General features: G+C 41.2%; 1 protein-coding gene across 1 annotated transcript in view; it reads right to left on the reverse strand.

The window, feature by feature from the left end:
- Positions 1-8,910: 8,910 nt before the first annotated feature.
- The window catches only part of P4HTM (prolyl 4-hydroxylase, transmembrane), a 39,682-nt gene continuing 27,549 nt past the window's right edge, over positions 8,911-21,043 (reverse strand). The window contains exons 6-9 of the mRNA XM_063427377.1: positions 19,250-19,435; positions 16,218-16,308; positions 13,023-13,146; positions 8,911-10,492 (exon numbers count right to left, since the gene is read on the reverse strand). Coding sequence (XP_063283447.1) covers positions 10,275-10,492; positions 13,023-13,146; positions 16,218-16,308; positions 19,250-19,435 — 619 coding nt within the window. The 3' untranslated portion in view covers positions 8,911-10,274. The remainder of the gene's footprint in view (positions 10,493-13,022; positions 13,147-16,217; positions 16,309-19,249; positions 19,436-21,043) is intronic.

Below are 21,043 nucleotides of genomic sequence, written 5' to 3' on the forward strand. Positions count from 1 at the left end.
CAAAAACCGCATGGCTCCAACACACGTGGCGTCGCAAGCAAACGGTAGAGACAGACATCAGCGAGCTGCCACTCCAACAAAACGGAGTAAACTTACAGAGGGGGTCCCCAAATTGAGCGACAGAGCCCCAGCAACGAAGCCCAGCACACAGATCCTCTCAGAACACCACGAGGAAGCAGACCCAAACGGACTGAAAACCCGCAGCTGCGAAATCACCCAGACAACAACATGGCTGCAGGGATCTAACTCCCAGCTGAGGCAGGCACAGCATTGAATCGTAGGTACTCCAGAAGGGGAAAAACACTCAGCCACTTACCTGGACTAAACCTAACACGGCAATCCCCAAGCTTTAGTTCTTCTGTAGCCGCTACACTTCACAATCCTGCCTCACGGCACACAGTCACTGACTTTCATCAGACTGGTGGGGGGTTAACCAGGGGTGGTCAAACCTATGCATGTTTGAAGCTTCTATCTAGTGATATATCAATATAACCAACGTGATTCTTTGCATTAGTACGACCTAGCTTGAATGTAATTTCATGTCTTGACAGCACATTTGATCCTCTTGTATTTAAAAAGAAAAATTGTGCACTGTTCCTATATACCCCATTGAAATCTATGTTTTGACCTCCGCAAGTGGAATGCCTTTGGGGTACCACTGGCCTGTATGTTATTCTAATCTGCACTGCAAAAATAAAGAATTAAAAAAAAAAAAAAAAATGAAATGTAACGGTAATTCACTTTTTGTTTTTGGTTTAAATATTCTGAATGCATGGATAGTCATATAAGTAGTAATAAAAAATAATCAATCTTTCCTTTATTTCTTTCTTTCTTTCTAACAATAACTAAAAAAAAAAAAAAACAACAAGCTACAGACATCCTGGCATTAATTCGCCAAACAGCTAATTGTAGTGGATTGAAACACAAACTGCATAAAAGTCTCCAGGTAAGCTATAACCACAGCTATTTAGTCTGCTTTTCACAATTTGTTTGTTACAGTAATTCCATGTTGATTTACTAAACCTTAAAGGGACACTTTAGTCACCAGAACAACTACAGCTTAATGTATTTGTTCTGGTGAGTAGAATCATTCCCTTCAGGCATTTTTATGCAAACATTGCCTTTTCAGATCAAGGACAGTGTTTACATTGCTCTGCAGGGAGAAGCTGAATTTTACTCATAGAAATGCGTTAAATGATTGATTCTATGAGGAGGTGCTCATTGACCAAAATGGCGTTTGGCCACGCCCCCTATGGGAAAGCTTTGGATTGGCTAAAAATCAGCAATTTAGATGATGTCACCAAGGAAGCGGATCAGGGGCAGTGCCAGCACGGAGCTGGAATGAAGATAAGTTTTAGTCCCTTCTAAGGGGACTAAAGGGGCGAGCAAACCACCTAAATGGAGTAGTAAACACTATCGGGTCAGAAGCATATGTTTGTGTTAATGACCCTATAGTGTTCCCCTATAGTGCTTGCAGTCCAACAAGGAGAAAATGCATGGGGATGAGTTTCTATTACACTTCTCCAAGAAATAGAAAGAAAATTTAGTTTTAAAATTAGTAGGCAAATGTGTTTAAAGGGACACTCCACTGCCCACGTACAAATAAATAAATACAAATGACTGTTTACTATAAATAACCCCGAATGAAAAAGTGAATGTATTTAATTATGCATTTTTTAATTGGGGTATATCTAAACACAGCTTGCACAAAGCTGCAGATCTGTTGTCTGCAGATCTCTTGTCCCCTTCTTCTCCAGCTGTCCAATCACAGACTTCCAAATGCAACTCAATGAGAAAAGTTTGCAAGGCAGGTGCTCTGGGCAATTTCTTCCTCTTGAGCTCCCCCTGAGTAGGCAGTTGCAGGACCTGCTACCTGATTGACAGCCGGGGGGGAGGTGTAACATCGGCGGGGTCTCAGGTAAGTGACCTGAAGGGGTTTTCACCCCTTCAGCTACCTGGGATGGGAGGTGGGAGGGAGAGGGTACCTGCAGTGCCAGGAAAACAGATTGTTTTCCTGGCACTGGAGTTTTTCTTTAAAGTACTTCAAATTTGTCATGTTAGCAGCATACATGAAGAGAGAAAAAAAAAAAAAACTTTTTCCATTAAAATGTATGGAAAATGCATAAATAGGAATAATGGACTGTTCAAACCATACATTTATTTAAATTTCCACCTTCCTATCTATTTTCTAGATTGCCACTTGAACAGTTATTTCTTTTTGGTGAATGAGTTGATAATATTTACATTTATTTTCCTCCACTAATATCAAGAATTCTTATCAATCAATCAATCAGGAATTAGTTAATTTTCAATCCCTCAAAACCATCCTGAACCGACAGTGTTTCCTATTTTGATCCAATAATATAGCATACTTTAACAGGATTATTCACTAAAGTGAAAATTCAAAGTGAACTTCAAATTTAAGGTAAATTACTGGAACTGTAAAAATGATCTCCTATAATTTCAGCTCAGCTACTGGCCTTAAATGTAAAATTCACTGTGAATTCTCACTTAAAGGACCACTCTAGGCACCCAGGCCACTTCAGCTTAAAGGACCACTCTAGGCACCCAGACCACTTCAGCTTAATGAGGTGGTCTGGGTGCCAGGTCCTTCTAGGGTTAACCCATTTTTTCATAAACATAGCAGTTTCAGAGAAACTGCTATGTTTGTGAATGGGTTAAGCCTTCCCCCTATGTCCTCTAGTGGCTGTCTCATTGACAGCCGCTAGAGGCGCTTGCGTGCTTCTCACTGTGATTTTCACAGTGAGAGCACGCCAGCGTCCATAGGAAAGCATTGAGAATGCTTTCCTATGTGACCGGCTGAATGCGCGCGCAGCTCTTGCCGCGCGTGCGCATTCAGCCGACGGGGAGGAGAAGAGGCGGATCGGAGGAGTAGAGCAGGAGGAGATCTCTCCGCCCAGCGCTGGAAAAAGGTAAGTTTTTACCCCTTTCCAGAGCCGGGCGGGAGTGGGTCCCTGAGGGTGGGGGCACCCTCAGGGCACTCTAGTGCCAGGAAAACGAGTATGTTTTCCTGGCACTAGAGTGGTCCTTTAATGAAGTGGTCTGGGTGCCAGGTCCAGCTAGGGTTAACTAATTTTTTAATTCAGAAACTGCTATGTTTATCAATTAGTTAAGCCTTCCCCTTTTTCCTCTAGTGTCTCACTGACAGCCGCTAGAGGCGCTTGCGTGATTCTCACTGTGAAAATCACAGTGAGAGCACGCAAGCGTCCATAGGAAAGCATTATGAATGCTTTCCTATGCGACCGGCTGAATGCGCGCGCAGCTCTTGCCGCGCGTGCGCATTCAGCCGACGGGGAGGAACGGAGGCGGAGAGGAGGAGGAGAGCTCCCCACCCAGCGCTGGAAAAAGGTAAGTTTTAACCCTTTTCCCCTTTCCAGAGCCGGGCGGGAGGGGGTCCCTGAGGGTGGGGGCACCGTCAGGGCACTCTAGTGCCAGGAAAACGAGTATGCTTTCCTGGCACTAGAGTGGTCCTTTAAAGGGACACTCCAGGCACCCAGACCACTTCTGCCCATTGGAGTGGTCTAGGTGCCAACTACCACTACCCTTAACCCTGCAACTGTAAATATTGCAGTTTTCATAAACTGCAATATTTACATTGCAGGGTTAACTCCTCCTCTAGTGGCTGTCTACTAGACAGCCACTAGAGGGTACTTCCTGGTTTATAGCACAGGTTTTCAGTGCTATAGCGTCGCTGGACGTCCTCACACTATGTGAGGACCTCCAGCGTCGCTAAAATCCATGCGCCTTAGGTCTCCCCCGCCGGCGGCCGCGCATGCGCAATCAGTCTCCCCCGCCAGATGATGTAGGCGGGGGAGGAGCGTGGGCGGACCCTAAACTATCGCCGAGGGACATCGGCGCTGGTCTCAGGTAAGTAACTGAAGGGGTTCGAACCCCTTCAGGAATATGGGATGGTAGGTGGGAAGGAGAGGGTACCTGCAGTGCCAAGAAAACTATTTGTTTTCCTGGCACTTGTGTCCCTTTAAGTGAATAACCCTGCATGTCATTAACTCACTTAAGTGAAGAACCCTACATGTCATTAATTGTGACAATTGAACTATAACTCATTGAATTCCCAACTGTGCACATACAGCACTATTTGGAAGGAATTTATAGCACTGCTATAGAAAGTTAAATAAGCATTGCGATTGGCCGAACTACCTTCTGCTTTGGTGAGAGCTCACTACATAAGATGCAAATCTTGTGGCGTCGCAGCAAATCCAACAGCTTTCAATGTTAGTGTATATATATATATATATATATATATCTTATTACTTGCATTTATTTATTTTGTATATTATCTTTTAAAGCCTTATTACAATATAATAATGTCCTTGTAACATTCCAAAACAGGTTTTACATTTATAATTAAATACCTGTAATAACAGTTACCCATTTTTATAAGATCTTCATAAATTCAATGTGAAACCATTGACTATGTGTAACTTAACAGGACAGCACTGTGGTAACTTTGTTATTTTGTTCATATATGCATTCAGTAGGATTGTTTTTAAGCAAATATGTTTACATAGGACAAAGACCTTACCGGCAAATAACCAACAAACATCCATACAACCTTGGTATGAGTTCAGGCTGTAAACTCTTTATGGGGGGGGGAGGGAGGTCTTTAAGCAAGGCATTTCTATTGATATACCTGTCATGCTGTCCCACCCTTAGAACAATAACTAAAATTCATATAAGGTGCAATTAAACATCAATTCAGCAAATATGAACAATAAATATAACTGTTGATTTGATACCCAGGTCACACCTATAATAAAGTAATAGGCTCTTTATCAAAATAATAAATAACTGAATAAATATATCAAGTTTTTCCAGGAAATAAAATACAAACCAATGTTCAAAATAAATATGATATAGTTTTGATGAAGCAGATCATGTCCTGATCATGTCATAAATAATGTTAAAGACTAATTCTTTGTAAAATGTAATATTAGACAATTTAAGTCTAAAGAAGTCATCATTTAAGTCTATGGGGATTTTTGTTGGTAAATCATTTGAAAGGTTTATCGAAAATGTTTAAAGAATTTAAAGCTTATCACAAAATATTAAAATCAAGGCCTACATCTGGAAATTGAGATTGCAGCTGCCATCTTTTTTTCTGGCACACATATGACTCAATCATTCTAATCTGACCATGAATAAAAAAGGTATTATTTGTTTGTGATAACTGCTTAAAAAGACACTATAGGCACCCAGACCACTTCATCTCATCGGAGTGGTCTGGGTGCAGTGTTACTGTCCCCTTAGCCCTGCAAGTTTCATAGAAAATTTAATGTTTACTTTGAAAGTTAAGACTGCCTCTAGTGGCTGTCTTCCAATACCGTGAAACAACACTGGACGTCCTCAGGCCTTGCCTGAGGAAGTTCAGCGTTTTCTAATCCTCCATAGAAAAGCATTGATTTAATGCTTTCCTATGGGGAAGGCCTAATGTGTGCACCGCACTCACCACACAAGCGCATAGCAATGAGGTCGGAGGAGGAGGATATGGACTCAGCGCCGAGGTGAATGAAAAAAGGGTGTTTAAACCTTTGATGGCTACCAGGAGTGGAGTGGGGTGTGTGAGCAGAGAGACACTATAGTGTTTCTTTAAATAAGAGACATGTTCAACACCTAGCAATGGGATTCCTTATCACAGCATCACAGTACAAATATGATATGAGGTCCAATGGAAAACAACATGGCAGCTGCCTATAGCTCTGTAATGAGTTTGTTTGCAAAAACAAATCTGGATATTACAACTGCATACAAATAAAATATTGTGCAGTCACCATATATATATATCTTAAAATGTAACCAAGTTCTGTTTTTGTATATGGGTTATAATTTTTCTTGAAATATTTGCATTGTTTGGGGTTTAGGATAGTACTTTTACAACAAGAGAGCATAAATAAATAAATAAATAAAAATATGAGTACTTAAAAAACAAACAAATAAAAACAAGCAACCTATAAAAATGTGATTTAAATACAATAACACGCATATGCTGCTAAAACATTACAAGTAATATAACTTGCACTTTTTTTTTTTTTTTTTTTTAAATTCTTTATTTTTTCAGTGCATTTGATAACAGTAATGCAATTTGACCAAGCAAAGGTGAAACAGAAAACAGTGTGTAGCATTATATCACAGGTGCTTGGTTTTTGCGAGCATCGCACTTTTTTTTTTTTCAGAACAATCATAACAGACAGTTACATGTCAGTGGTGCATGTTTGTGGGTATACATGTGAGGGCTGTAGTACTGAACATGTGGCTTGGGTTACTGTGCTCAGAGCGACATGAGGTTGGGGGGGCCTGTGTGACCCCAGTGTGTCTGGAGGGTTTGATTTGGTCAAGCCGGGCGCTTCATGACATCGGTTATTGTGGGCGTTGTGCCAGGCTAGTATAGATGTTGAAGCGTGTGCCGGGACCTAAGTTGTGAGCTAGCTACATGTGTTATGTACATAGAGTGGGTGCTCCTAACCAAGGGAGCTGCGGGGGGGTGGTGAGTGAGCTCGCCGCGTACCGTCCCTCTCTTGTGCTGTTGTACGTGTGGAAGGGCTGGTGTATCATCTCCCATGGGAGCTATCTCCTGTTGGGTTGACTCAGTAATGAGCCGCTATGTCTATGGGCATATGTATGTATGTAGTGTTGACAAATAGGAGGAGAAGACATAAAGTGAACTTGTCGGAGAAAAAAGAGAAAATAAAATAAAACTTTTCGTTGGCTCAAGAGATCATAGGACGAACTTGGTGAGGAAACAGTTCCAGGGGACGCTGAAAGCTTCTGCCGGCTTATGCGGTTCAGGTCCCGGTAAAGTTCGAGGTGCCTGCTCTTGGGGTAAATGGTTCAACCGTATCTGGGTCCCAGGTTGTTGTGCCGGTCGCGGCTGGTCGAGCTGGTGTCTGCGGTGTGAGGCCCAGGGTTGTCGAGATTGCAGGGATTTCTTCTGGAGATCGTATTAGATGGGTGGTACCGTTCCTGTTTACTTGTAAGGTGCCCAGGGGTCCCCATTTATAGGATATTCCAGCGGTACGTAGTTGAGATGTCAGGGGAGCCATGGTCCTGCGCCACTGCAATGTAGCTTTAGATAAGTCTTGGTAAAACGAGAGGTGAGAGTTCTCAAATTGTACCGGAGCTTTTCCCCGCAGGGTTGACATAATGCGGTTCCGGTCTGCGTATGATACGCATTTCACGATGACGTCCCGTGGCGTTACAGTGGTACTTTGTGGATTCCTGGCAATTCGGTAGACCCCATCTAGAGTCACCTTCTTAGCGGCCCCCGGTGGTAGTATGGCTGCCAGTAGCCTCCGTACATAATGGGGTAATTCCTCCGCTGTTATCTCTGCGGGTATTCCGCGGATTTTAACGTGGGTGCGGCGGTGGCGGTCCTCCATTGCTGTCAGTTGCATAAACATAGAGTGCTGTGTTCCTTGGAGCTGGCGGACCGTGTCACCAAGCGTTGTAATCGCTGTTTGTACCTCACGTATAGTGCCTTCTGTGGCCTGTACCCTGGTGGCGACTGCCTGGATCTCCCTTTGTGCTAAGGCCCTGTCTGCTGCTATCAGATTGTGCAGGTCTGTTAATAAGGCCTTGAGGTCGTCCTTTGTGGCTGGTGCTGATCCCCCTGTGAGCGCTTGGGAGGGCTGTGTCATAGCCTCAGGTGTCTGGCTGGGCCCTGTGCTCTGGGCCTCCAGCGATTGCTGGGATGAGGCTGCATCTGGGTGTTCCCCTGTCTGGCCTGTTTTGCCCTGTGTGGGTTTTTGGAGCATAGCTCCGATGTCCCTACCTTCAGGCTTCTGTGATCGTCGGCCCATGGTACAATCTGGAGGTGGAGAGGGTGAGTTACGGGCGTACCCAGATGTGTTGTGTGCCAGTGGGCCGCCCAGGAGTGTCTCCAGGGAGAAGCGTGGCGGGTGCAGGTAGGCCGCAGCCTTGCGTTTCGGCGTGGGTCGCCCTGTGGGATACCGGAACGGCATCAATCGGTGCAGCGTTTGACCCTGGGAGGGATGGTGAGGTGCACGGTACCGGGTGGTGTCAGGGTTCGACGGAATGTCCCGGTTTAGGCCGTGAGTGTCGGGAGCCGACAGATATGGCGTCCGTCTCGTCCCGCTAGCAAGCTCCGCCCCCCCTTTTTTTTTTTTTTTTTTTTTTTTAAAGCTATGTCAAACTGTAGATTGGGGTGATATGCCAGATGTGGAGTTAAATTAGTCATCTGTGAGTCAAGATGTAAATTGGTCATCTGTCAGTTAAGATGTAATCAGAGCTAACATAAGCCTTCAATATGTCTGCAGTATATACAGATACAGCATCTTTGGTATGAAATAGATCCCTAAAATCTAATAAACCTTTGTGGTGGCGTTTTGATTTAATATAACTAGCCTGGGTAATAAACCTTATAATATTCCTAGATAGCATGGTTGGGACAGAAAACTGTCCACTATCCATACAACCCATAGGACTGATGAGCAATGCTATCGGGGAAGGCATACCAAATTCACATAGTTTAATTCTGGCTACTAAGAGGATAATAATATCTATGTGGTTTGGCCTTCAATATGACATAGCACAGGGGTGCCCAAAATGTAGATCCACAGGTGTTCTAAAACTATAGCTTCCATGATGTTTTTTCATTCTAAAGTATTCTAAAGGTATGCAAAGCAGTTGTTTTAAAACTACAGCTTCCATGATGCTTTGTTATTAAAGGCATGCAAAGCATCATGGAAGTTGTAGTTTTCCAGCATCTAGGGATCTACATTTTGGACACCCCTTGACATAGCATAAGGATCACCATAGGGGTTTATTAACTAAACTAAGAATTGATGGATTTGAATGGATCTGTATATTTTAAGACAACATAGCAGGACCTGACAATTCTCCAATTCTGCCCTTTTTCAGCTGGGAACACTGGTTTAAAATTAGCTTTTTCCTTGACAGAGTACCTAGCGTAGGGAATAATGAAGACCTATGGAAAAAGATATATTGTTAAACGATTTTTCTATCTTTATGAACAGTGGAGGTCTGTACCTAATCTACTCTCCTTCAAACTCTAATTGACAGAAGTGTTCCTAATCTAATTTAAAGGGACACTACAGGCACCCAAGCCACTTAATCTCTTTGAAGTGGTCTTCGTGCTGTCCCCCTGTCCCTTTAACCCTGCAATGTAAAACATTGCAGTTTCAGAGAACCTCTAGTGGCTGTCTTTTAGAAGTGCTTCCGGGCCTCAAACAGAATTTTACTCCGTGAAATAACGTTGGACGACCTCAAGTTTAAAATGAGGACATTGAATGTCTTAAAATTTCCCAAATGAGAGAATGAATTCAATGCTTTTCTATGGGAAAGCTCTAGTGCATGCGCGGCATTAGCTGCGCACATGCATTTACTTACCCCATCGGCGTAATGTCGTGGGAGGAGGAGACCTAGCCAGCGCTGAGGGTTTTAAAACCATTTTATAACCGGAGGTAGGGGGACCTAATACGTTAGGCATTCTAGGAGTATTGTAGCAACATTCATCTGAGGTGCTGTGTATACGGCAGTTTTTTCATCAGCCTCATGATATGTATATATTGTGCATCTATACTGATTACTCTTAAGATAATTACATGCACATACGATGCTCTAAAAGATTAGAGTGGCAGTAATTCCTACTATTCAGTCAGCCATAATTAAAATAATATAAAAAATAGTATGAAAGACTCGACATTTCAGATTCTTGAGAGTCTGTAATGAACCTGGTGTTTTTTTTACTTTAGTTACCTCTTTTTTTTAATTTAATTTCCACCAAATACCCTGCTGAAACTGCCAATTAAACAGCTGGCATATCCCCTGTACCCTGAATAATTAAATACATAGATAAATAGAAAGAGGGCTGCCTCTCATTGCTTTAAAGAACAGTTTTGTGTGGCTTTTAATGGTCATCCATGTTCTTTAAAATGTTTCCTGCCTGTGTGAAGAAAATCTCACTTGTTTCATCTCAGTTTGTCTGTCTCCTCGTGTTTGCCAAACCTACTTTAAACTAGGCTAAGAAAACAAGCTCTCCCTTTCAAGTTTACTCCTGCTCGATACCAGAAATGCATAACACCTCATGCCCCCGTCTTATGAAATTCAGGCTTCTGGAAGATACAATTGCTGGACTAAATAATCTTCCAAATGAGCAGAGTTGCAAGAGAAATGAGGAAAGAGTGCATTAGGATGACTAAGACATCATTGTACTTGGAACCCAAGTATGTACTCCCTGTACCGGCTTTGTCTTCATATTATAAATCTATGTGGAGGTCCTTGTACGATTTATCTACTGTCCAGTCTTTCTGAGTTTCGTTTTCATCTCTGGCGTATCGTGCCATCTCCTGCTGGAACCACAGCTGACGCTGCTTGTTGGGATCCACGTTAATCCAATTGTTTGCTATCCATTTGGTCCCTTCTGTCACCAGGCAGCCTCCATGGAGGGCAAACTCGTCAACGTCTCCCACCCAGCCTGAGAGAAGGAAAACAGTGATTGGTAAATACAAAAATGACATCCTTTCCTTGGAGGTGAATTTTTCGTTAAATAGTAACATGCAGGACAAATATGTCAGAGTTTTGAAATGTTTTTATTTTTTGTATTTATTTTTAGCCAAAGCATGCCAGGATACATCCAGGTAAGTGCAGCACATTTCAGTAGTGTGAAAAGACAGATATTTGCAGCACATTTCAGTAGGGTGGACACCCATATATGTTCAGCACATTTCAGTAGGTTGCCCACCCAAATATGTGAAGTACATTTTGGTAGTTTGCGCACTCAGACTAATGTGCTCAGTCAATGAATGGCATTATTTAATTTTTTATTTTATTTTTTAAACACTGTAAAAAGCTCTAAGAATGAAAGAGGTAGTACCAAACAGTGGGTAAATGTGCTGGCCATGTTGAATACAAAACAACATGAAGAGTAAGCTTGTTCCTCCTCCTCGTCTCCTATATAGGGCAACAAGCTAAAAACTCTGCAGGATATGAAAAAAGCCCAATGGACACACAAGCAAGAGGAAGGGAAATTGTATGGTCGCTTTTACCATGGAAAATACATTTTACTGTAATGTCGGTTTTTTCAAACGTAAAAAATGGTTGTAACAAACAATTGGATGCTGGAAAACCGGACTGAAAATACTAGAAGGGACTTGATTGTGATTATAACACTAGAAAAAGTGAAGAGACGGGCTACAAAATTAATAAAAGGAATGGAACATTTTACCTAAGAAGAAAGGTTAACAAATGTAAACCTCTTTAGTTTAACCCCTTAAGGACACATGACATGTGTGACATGTCATGATTCCCTTTTATTCCAGAAGTTTGGTCCTTAAGGGGTTAAAAAAATGGCGCCTCAGAGGGGATATGATAGCATTATACGAATATATTTGGGGCCAACATAAATCATTGTGTGGAAATCTATTCACAAACCGGACTTTACATAGGACACAAGGAGACTGGAAGAAAGGAGATTTAGTTTAAGGCAAAGGAAAGTTTTATGGTTTTGTTTTTTACAGCAAGAACAATACGGATGATGAATTCTCTGCCCGAAGAGTGGTTTTATCAGAGTCTGTACAGATGTTTAAACAGGAACTAGATGCACTAGATGCATACTTGCAAATACATAATATTCAATTATATAATTTTTTGATTGTTGGGTAATAGCTTGTTGATCCAGGAATAAATCTGACTGCCATTCTGGGGTCAAGAAGGAATTTTTCCTAGTTTGTTCCAAAAGTGGAAGTGCTTTAAACAGGGTTTTTTGCCTACTTTTGGATCATGAGCAAAAAAACGACGTGAGGAAGGCTGAACTTGATGGACACACGTCTCTTTTTAGTCTATGTAAATATGATTAACCTTTCACCACAGCTTGAAGAACCACAGTGACGGAGTTGTCTAACCAGTAATGTCGCCTGATTAATGCAAATTCTGTGCAAATTGGAAATAGTTCATCAGCAGGCATAGCATGCTGGTGGCAGGTGACCAAAGCTGCGGACGACAGACTTCCATTATGCATAGAATTGACATTAACCAAGCAGCATTACACTTACTATGGGCTGTTTAATGATACTCTAGCTATGCTGACAGAGTGTGAGTTACAACTCCATCAGCAAATGGGTATATCTCTGTATGGCAGCCTTTCATAGTGAAACCCAAGCACCATGACCACTTCAGGTAAAAAAAAAAAAAAGTAATGGCCCAGCACGACACTTTAGGTGAAAATAATTTTTACTGATGTTCCACATCAAGTAGTGTTTTGGCCTTAGTAGAAGAATTGAAAACCAAGTTCTTGTTTGACAAAAGAAAGTAATAACTGCTAAAGCTATCTGAATTTTCCTTAATACTTTGGAAATCAAAAGTATTGGAGTTAAGATGTAACCTTTTTTAAAGCGACAAAAAAGACATTGAGAAGTTTTGGATTGTCTACTCTTTACAGAGATGCAAACTGAGGCAGCTTGGTGTTGTACCTTGTGGCATTTAGGTTAACCTTTGGACATCTTGTGCTGAACTCATTCTACTGGAGAAATATTATTTCTGCTTAGAGGAAAAATATTTTAATATTATAATCCTTTCACCAATTTTGGTTGCTTGGTACTGCCTACTAGCATCTGGAAAATATGGATTAAATTGCTATTGCTAATGTCAAAGTGGAACATTAGCATTAGCAAGCTCAAGCAATTTTCACCAAGAACAGTAGGCTGCTCTTGTACCCTAATGGCATTATCAACATAACCTTGGTATGGTTATTATGCCTGGACTTATGCTTACTGATTACTAAAGCAATCTAGAAAGCTGCCCTTGTTATCCAGGGTGCCCAGATGTTATATACCCTCCTCAAGACACCTCCACGGTTAACTCAATCTTTCTCCTTGGTCAATAAAATGAGCACAATTGACGATAATACCATTTAATTTAAAGACCTGACACGTTGTTGAGATCATTATTGGCTAATGTTCTGTAACTCAAGCATTGCTAGATCTCATACTTGCTTAACTCTAGGATACCTTGGCCATTGGACAGGTAATTGTACCAGAAGACTGCCGTGCCCTGCCGTGGCTTTATTCTCAGGTTTCCCTTGTCGCAATGCTTCCTCGTGTCTCTCAAATCAACATCATTTTGTATTAAGGCCTGAAAGAGAGTAATATTAAATGAAACAAACACTGACACAATAGCATGATATTGTCCTATAGATAGTTTATTTAAAAAAAAATAAAACAACTTTCAGTTGCAGTTAGTTTGCAATCATTAATATGAAAACAATGTTATTCAATATGGTAACAATTCTCTAACATTAATATTTTTCACTAACGCTGCAAACACTGCTAATATATAATGACTTGCTGTGCTAGTCTTGAGTTTAAAAGCACACTCTAAGCACCAAACTGCCATCACCTCTATTCACCCTGTAGGTTTTAAGGTGCAGTAATATGCAAACATTGAAAGCCCTCCCCCAATTAAAGATTGTGCAGTGCCCACCATACAATTACTTACTAACTGATACGGTCTGAATAAAACTGGTAAGAGAAGGGTCCTAATTCACACTCTCACTAACACAAACACACTCTCACTAAAACAAACACATTCTCACTGACATACACACTCAGTGTCACTTACACATTTTCACTGACACTCTATAACTGAGATACACACACACACAGTGTCACTCACACACTCTCACTCAAAAACAAATTCACCGCTTTACATAAAGACCCACTTTATTTACACACACACCAACGTACAATCATGTACAAAACTAATCAGTTCCCCTTACCTCCAGATGGGCCTAGGTGATGTGAATGGAGAAGGGGACCATCATTCAGCCTGCAGGAAGTGTTCTTTGTTTCTGCTGGGGGAGCAGTAGAGCGGTGCACAGTGAGCACAGGCTGCTTCCATCTCCCTGCAGAGTGTTTCCGTTGTTCACAGGCAAGGGGAAGCCGGGCTACCAAGTCATGTTCCGGCTCGTCATGCCTGCAGCAAGCAGGGTGTGCTTCCCGGGAGGTGAGGAGACGTGCCTAGCAGATGAATGGCTGCGTTTGGGGGGTGGCTAAGGAGCCGCTCGCCCAGCAACCCAGCCCCAGATTGCAGCAGTTCAGCCGACCAGGAAACCTCTCAGTGGGCGCCCCCAACAGGCCGGCGCCCCAGGCGAATGCCTTATTCGCCTAATGGTAGCACCGGCCCTGCTCCTATCTATTATAGTTAGGACCCTTCTCTTACCAGTTTAATTCCATTGGATTTCTTATCGGGTTAAGACCTCATTAACCCATTTTTAGACAACAGATTAGGAGCATCCTGATTACTGTAGTCTATATAGTTTTTTTTAACGGATACAGTTTCCCTTATTTTCTGAGTAATCCTGCATTGCAGCCTCATTTATTAATTTACAATAAATTAACCATGTCACAGCCAAAGTGCACTCAGTTACTGTTTCTTCCTTGTGTATTTAATTTGTTAAACAATATTCCACCAGACCTACAATATAGAGTGATATACTAAGTCAGGGGTAGGCAACCAATGGTGTAAAGAACTGCCTAAAATACTTTAAATAAACACTATAGGGTCAGGAACACAAACATGTATTCTTGACCCTATAGTGTAAAAATCCACCATTTAGGTGGCTTGACCCCCTTTAGTACCCTCAATAGGAATTTAAAAAAACTTACCTCATTTCCCATAAGGAAAGCATTGGATCGGCTAAAATCGGCAAGGAGGTGAGATGGGGGCAGGGCCAAACGCCGTTTTGTCCAATCAGCACCTCCTCATAGAGATGTATTGAATCAATGCAGCTCTATGAGGAAAATTCAGCATCTCCATGCAGAGTGTGGAGATGATGAACGGCAGTGCTACCTACTGAGCAGCACTGCGCCAGGAAACACTTCCAGTGGCCATCTGAGGAGTGGGGCAATGTAAACACTGTATTTGCCTGCAGGTAATGATTATATAATAAGCTGTAGTTGTTTTGGTGACTCTAGTGTCCCTTTAATCACTTTGACAGAAGCTCTCATGTCGTGGCCTTCTAGAGAGGCCACAGACCCACAAACTATGGACTTGGTCCTGGGAGTCCCTGAAAGAAGTGTGAAAGTTTGCATAATGCTGGTATGCAAATGAGGGCAACCACATACATAAATAAATGTATATAATATTGCTTTTATTGTGTTCAGAAATTTTATTTGTTCTATATAGTTAATAGACTAACTGTAACTGCTCATTTGCTAATGTTCTATGTATTTGTGTTTTAAATGCTTGTCAACACATGTTTAAGGAATAGTCCCCAAAGGCTAATCCTTGTCCAAAATAAAGTTTTGTATGTTAGTTCCTTTTGGAACTTGTGTCCTGTGCGGATTTTTAGGTATCCCAGTAACAAAGTCTTCGGACCTGTTGGCTGGGTGCACGATCCCTCCAGCCCTGGGATAAATTAAGAGAGGTAGGCCTGAGAGCCGCAAGTGCCTTGGTTAAGGCAATAGAAATCACAGTGTAGGCAGAGTGGATACCTGCATGGAAGAAGGCTTGCATACCTGCGGGGAAGAAGGGACGATACCTGCCTAGAAGGAATGCTACAGAGGACTAGGTAAAGGGAACAGAAGAGTCCCTGAGAGACACCAGTCAAACATCGGTGACTCGGGAGAAGCATTCCAGGCTCCCTCCCCAATGGATAGGAAGTGTATTAGGCGAAGATACTCGGTCAGAGTACAGGAGCTCCATTACAATTGGCACTCCAGATGTTGTGGACTACATTTCCCTTGATGCTTTGCCATCATTATAGCTGTAAGAACATTATGCGAGATATAGTCCAAAACATCTGGAGTGCCGAAGGTAGCCTACCCCAGTACATGAAACCTATGTAAACAGGTTAGAGCAAAATAAATAAATGGTATTTGTTGACAAGATCAGACCCATGCATGTTGCATGTTGTCAGGTCTGGCCTACTGAATGAGTAGGGGGTTTAACAAGGTTAACTTGTAAAAGTGCCAATTTCTATTGACATCTGAGCTTCTTGTAACATGAAAGACAAAGACACATTCTTCTCACATGTATTTCATAGGAGACAGTTGTAGACTTCAGATTAGTTTGTAAATATTCTACATAGAAACCCACATTAAAGGTACAAAAAAAAAGTACACATTTAAAAATCTTCCAGTTGCAAAATAAATAAAATCTAAAATTAACATGAAACATAAAAGACAGCATAAATCTCCACTCACCAGTTCCTCATATGTCCTGTTATCCGCTATCGGGAAAGTGGTTTCTCCTCCCCCAGTGACATTATTCAGGTAAAACAGGACTGTTACATACCTAGAATAGAAATAAAATAATTGCATTGGCACTGAAACGTTCTATGATATTTTATGAAGTTAATTAAGGTATCCAAACCAAAGTCTATCCATCCTTAATTCACATTTATTAAATAGCTTGCATGAACGGTAAATAAGAATGCCAGGAATTAGAACATGTACACATATACATTTGTTTCATTTATTTGAATGTGCTGATATCCTGTGATACATTTGCTCATTTTGTTGGGAACCTGTGAGAGTTAAAATTATGTTTCTCATAGACAGATAAAAGAAACAAAAGATCAAACTGTTCTTTTTTTGGTGAAAAATACATCAATAACTGTAATAACTGGCTGTGTGTTTATTTAGTTGAAGTATATATATATATATATATATATATATATATATATATATATATATATATATATATATATATATATATATATATATATTTCTTCTTGGGCCAAATATAATGCTCGCCACATTAAAGGACCACTATAGGCACCCAGACCACTTCAGCTTAATGAAGTGGTCTGGGTGCCTGGTCCAGCTAGGGTTAACCCCTTTTTTTCTATAAACATAGCAGTTTCAGAGAAACTGCTATGTTTATAAATGGGTTAATCCAGCCTCTAGTGGCTGTCTCATTGACAACCGCTAGAGGGCTTCCGTGCTTCTCACAGTGAGAAGACACCAGCGTCCATAGGAAAGCATTGTGAATGCTTTCCTATGAGACTGGCTGAATGTGCGCGCGGCTCCTGCCGCCCATGCGCATTCAGCCGAAGAGGAGGAGGAGAGCTCCCCGCCCGGCGCTGGAGAAAGAGGTAAGTTTAACCTCTTCCTCACCCCAGAGCTCGGCGGGAGGGGGTCCCTGAGGATGGGGGCACCCTCAGGGCACTATAGTGCCAGGAAAATGAGTATGTTTTCCTGGCACTATAGTGGTCTTTAATATATGTCTATATTAATGAAAAGTACTAATACGCAATCTGACGTTCTTTATAAAAAATATGCATTTATTCTACTTCAATAGCAAACAATAATATACTTAACAGATGGTATTTCTTAACGACGTTACAGAGTCGTCTTTGTATCAGCAACTCAGGACATCAGAGAGGAGAGCAAAACGGATCGTAGAAGGAAGAGAGCAGGGACCTTTGTCCTCTGCCCTATATAGCCCAAATTACGTCATAATGTTTAGTTTAGACTCTGGCCATATAAGGAAATTCCCCATATAAAGACCACCCCAAATCTCTTATACAGCAAATTCCAGAGACCTCATGGTAAAGAATAGCAAACGCCATCTGTTCTGTTTAACCCATTAGACAGCCACACCTTAATATGTATTTGAATAGGAACATATCGAATATGCAATATTCTACAATAACATTCCAACCCCCAATTTCTATATCTATATTTTATTAAGTATTTCAAGGCAGGACAAAAGATTTTTCACTTTGCAATTGAGTAGTAACAGAATGAGCATAAACAAAAGAAGAAGCTCAAAATGAACAAAGTGTTCATACAAAAAATACATTAAAAGAAAACATTACAAGGTAATTGTCACATCAGTACATTATAAAACATTTTCCCAAAAATGTTACAGGGTAAGAGGTACAACAGGCAATTCAGGAGTCTGTGGCAGTGAGGTTACAGTAACAGAGCGGACATTACCCGACCCGCCTAACGAGTCCTCTGAGACTATGCATATAAATCCCATACCCCGAAATTACTTTATATTTATTAGCATGTGACCAGCATAGTGCTCCCCATTTCTCATATTTCGATTGTAGTCACTCATCGTAAAAACCTCAGAGGAGAGCAGAGGTCTTGTTTCCAGTATTTTGCTCTCAACAATTTATTGACTAAGGACAGGATCAGCAAGGTTACTCCAAGCATCATGGCCACTTCAGTTATTTGAAGTGGTCATGGTGCCTGGAGTCTGTATGTGCAGGACTTTGCCATAAATATAGAGATGAACTCCTTAGCTACAGGAGGTGTAACTCCACCTTGAGTTGCATCATTAGCCAGCCCAGTACAGAGGTCTGCCTGGCTAATGTCACGTATGAGTTAAATTGGCAATAGGACGCCAGAACACTGGTTCCAGACATCCAATGGCGGAATGGCCACTTCCTCTGTAATGGCCCTGTCCTCCCCTTAGTCCTTACTCTCTGCCCTCCCACCCCCTCTAAGAGAGTGATGTCAGCAGAAGAAGATCGGGGCTGAGGGAGAACTTAAAGGACCACTATAGTGCCAGAAAAACATACTCGTTTTCCTGGCACTATAGTGCCCTGAGGGTGCCCGCACCCTCAGGGTCACCCTCCAGTGGCACTGAAGGGGGAGGAAGGGGTTAATCCCTTACCTTTTCCCCCCGCTGGGCTCCCTCGGCGCTGGGACTCTTCTTCCGTCATCGGCTGAATGTGCATGCGCAGCAAGAGCTTTCCTATGGACGCTAGCGTCTTCTCACTGTGAAAATCACAGTGAGAAGCGAGGAAGCGCCTCTAGAGGCTGTCAGTGAGACAGCCACTAGAGGCTGGATTAACCCATAGGTAAACATAGCAGTTTCTCTGAAACAGCTATGTTTACAGCAACATGGGTTAAACCTAGCTGGACCTGGCACCCAGACCACTTCATTAAGCTGGAATGGTCTGGGGGCCTATAGTGGTCCTTTAACCTTGGTGCTGGGAGGAATAAAAAGTAAGTTTATGCATTTTCTATGTAATATTTTTTGCTTTTGTGGAGAACTACCACAGAAGAGGTTAATAGAAACAAAATCAGTGTTTTAGAAAAACAGTTTTTTTTTTTTTATTTGGAGTAACACTTTATCTTGTAAAGTTTCAAATTTAACCTAAAGATTGAAAAATATATATTTTTTTTAAATCACCTGCAGATTATGTACAAGGCTCCCATTATTTTGTATTCATCTGCACAACAAAAATAAAGAATATAAAATGGTGGATGCTTACCGACAAGACGTTTCAAAGGGTGCAGTTTCATTGGTTGTAAGCTTGGTGTGTGCACATGCTGTCTCAGGGAACACTGGCCCACTATCCATGTGAGCATGGTAATGGCCACCTGCGTCATACCTCACCACTTGCAAAGGCTCGCTGTTCTCCACTACATCCACAGGCAGACGTGTTAATTTCATAACTCTATGACACAAGGTAGAAAAAGACATTGCATTAAGCCAACAGGTTTTCAGTGAGATTATTTAAATACCTCCTCGTTCCTCTAGCTCTCTCAGATAAAATCTCCTTTATAAACATGTGTGTAGCTCCTAGCATTAATGTTTACAGTACTGATATACATACTACCATAACTACATGTGATTATGATCAACTTAATAACTGTCATAAAGATAAGCATTTCTACCTGTGTAAATGGCAAGTAGGGGGTTGAGTAAAGTAGTGAAAAGTCTAATGTTAGTCAATAAGCCTCCTTATCAAATGCTAGGAATAATTCTAACAAACCATGGTTTGCAGGGTAAACAGTGAATTGTCATGAATTGAAACTGAACTGAAAATGTTAGGCTAAAATAGGCAAGCAGTGAGTAAAGATGATTTAGAGATTTTTTTTACAATGTCTTTCTGAATCTCGAGTTTGACCCAAAACTGCTACTTAGTTATTTTCTAGGCAATTTGAGCATACAAAAATACTTTTGGATATTACTCCTAAATGTGGCAATTTGGAACACAATCTCAATCTGTGTAAGAATATTTAATTCTCATTATCGACACGCTAATGGGTATTGATGAGTGACAAAATCACACCTTTTTAATAACAACACTTTTGACATTTTTGGTACAGCAAAAATATATTCTAAACAAGGGGTAGGCAACCTTTTGCAGATGTTGTAGACTGCATCTCCCCTGATGCTTTGTCAGCATTACGGCAGTAAGAGCCTTATGAGAGATGTAGTCCATAACATCTGGCTTGCCTGTGCCCTTAACCGTACATCAATATCTTACTCCAACTAAAACACGGTGTGTGTGTCTCAAAAAAAAAAAAATTGGGGGTCAGAGTAACCCTTATGGTACTAGTTCCGGCCTCGCCCCACTCAAAACAAAAAATAAAAATGTAAAAAATAAATAAATAATAATCTAAAAATGCACATTCAGTGCCAAGGCCAAGTTCTCTAGCATCCTGACCCTTCTCTGTTGATATCATTCCCCTTCTGGAGGGGGAGGTATGTGGAAGAGGTCAGCCTGAGGGAAGGACTTTATTGACAACAGATGTCCAATATGCAAAAAGGTAACACTAGCCTGCCCAGAACTCTTGTTCTTGAGATCGTGTGATTAGCAACCAAGACAAATATTAAGCTTGGTTTTAAGTTTATAATAATTTTTTTTAACTTTAGCAGCCATACGAACAGAAAAAGAGTAAGACAGTTTTGGATTGTGATCTCAATGTCTGAATACAATTCAAAGGGGCTTGTTGCAGGTGAAAAGAAAACCAAAAAACGTACAAGGGAGAATCAAAATATGATACATCAGAAAGCCATGTTATTTCCATAATGCTGAAGGATTTTTGAGGTTTTTTTTTTTAATAATTCATTTAAGAATTATTTGGGATATTCTTAAGCAAGTCAGTCCTGATTTTCAAGTTTATTGATTGTGATGTAAATTGCTTGTAGATGTAAAAAAAAAAAGTGCAATATTTTCAGATCAGATATTTTAGAATGCCTAATAACCTTAGTCTTGCTGTGCATGTCCTCTGAGTTTAAGACTTGATTTGCTGGGTGAATGAAGCCACCACTTTTT

This window comes from Pelobates fuscus, chromosome 7 (genome assembly GCF_036172605.1).
Source record: "Pelobates fuscus isolate aPelFus1 chromosome 7, aPelFus1.pri, whole genome shotgun sequence".
In the NCBI taxonomy this organism is placed as follows: Eukaryota; Metazoa; Chordata; class Amphibia; order Anura; family Pelobatidae; genus Pelobates; species Pelobates fuscus.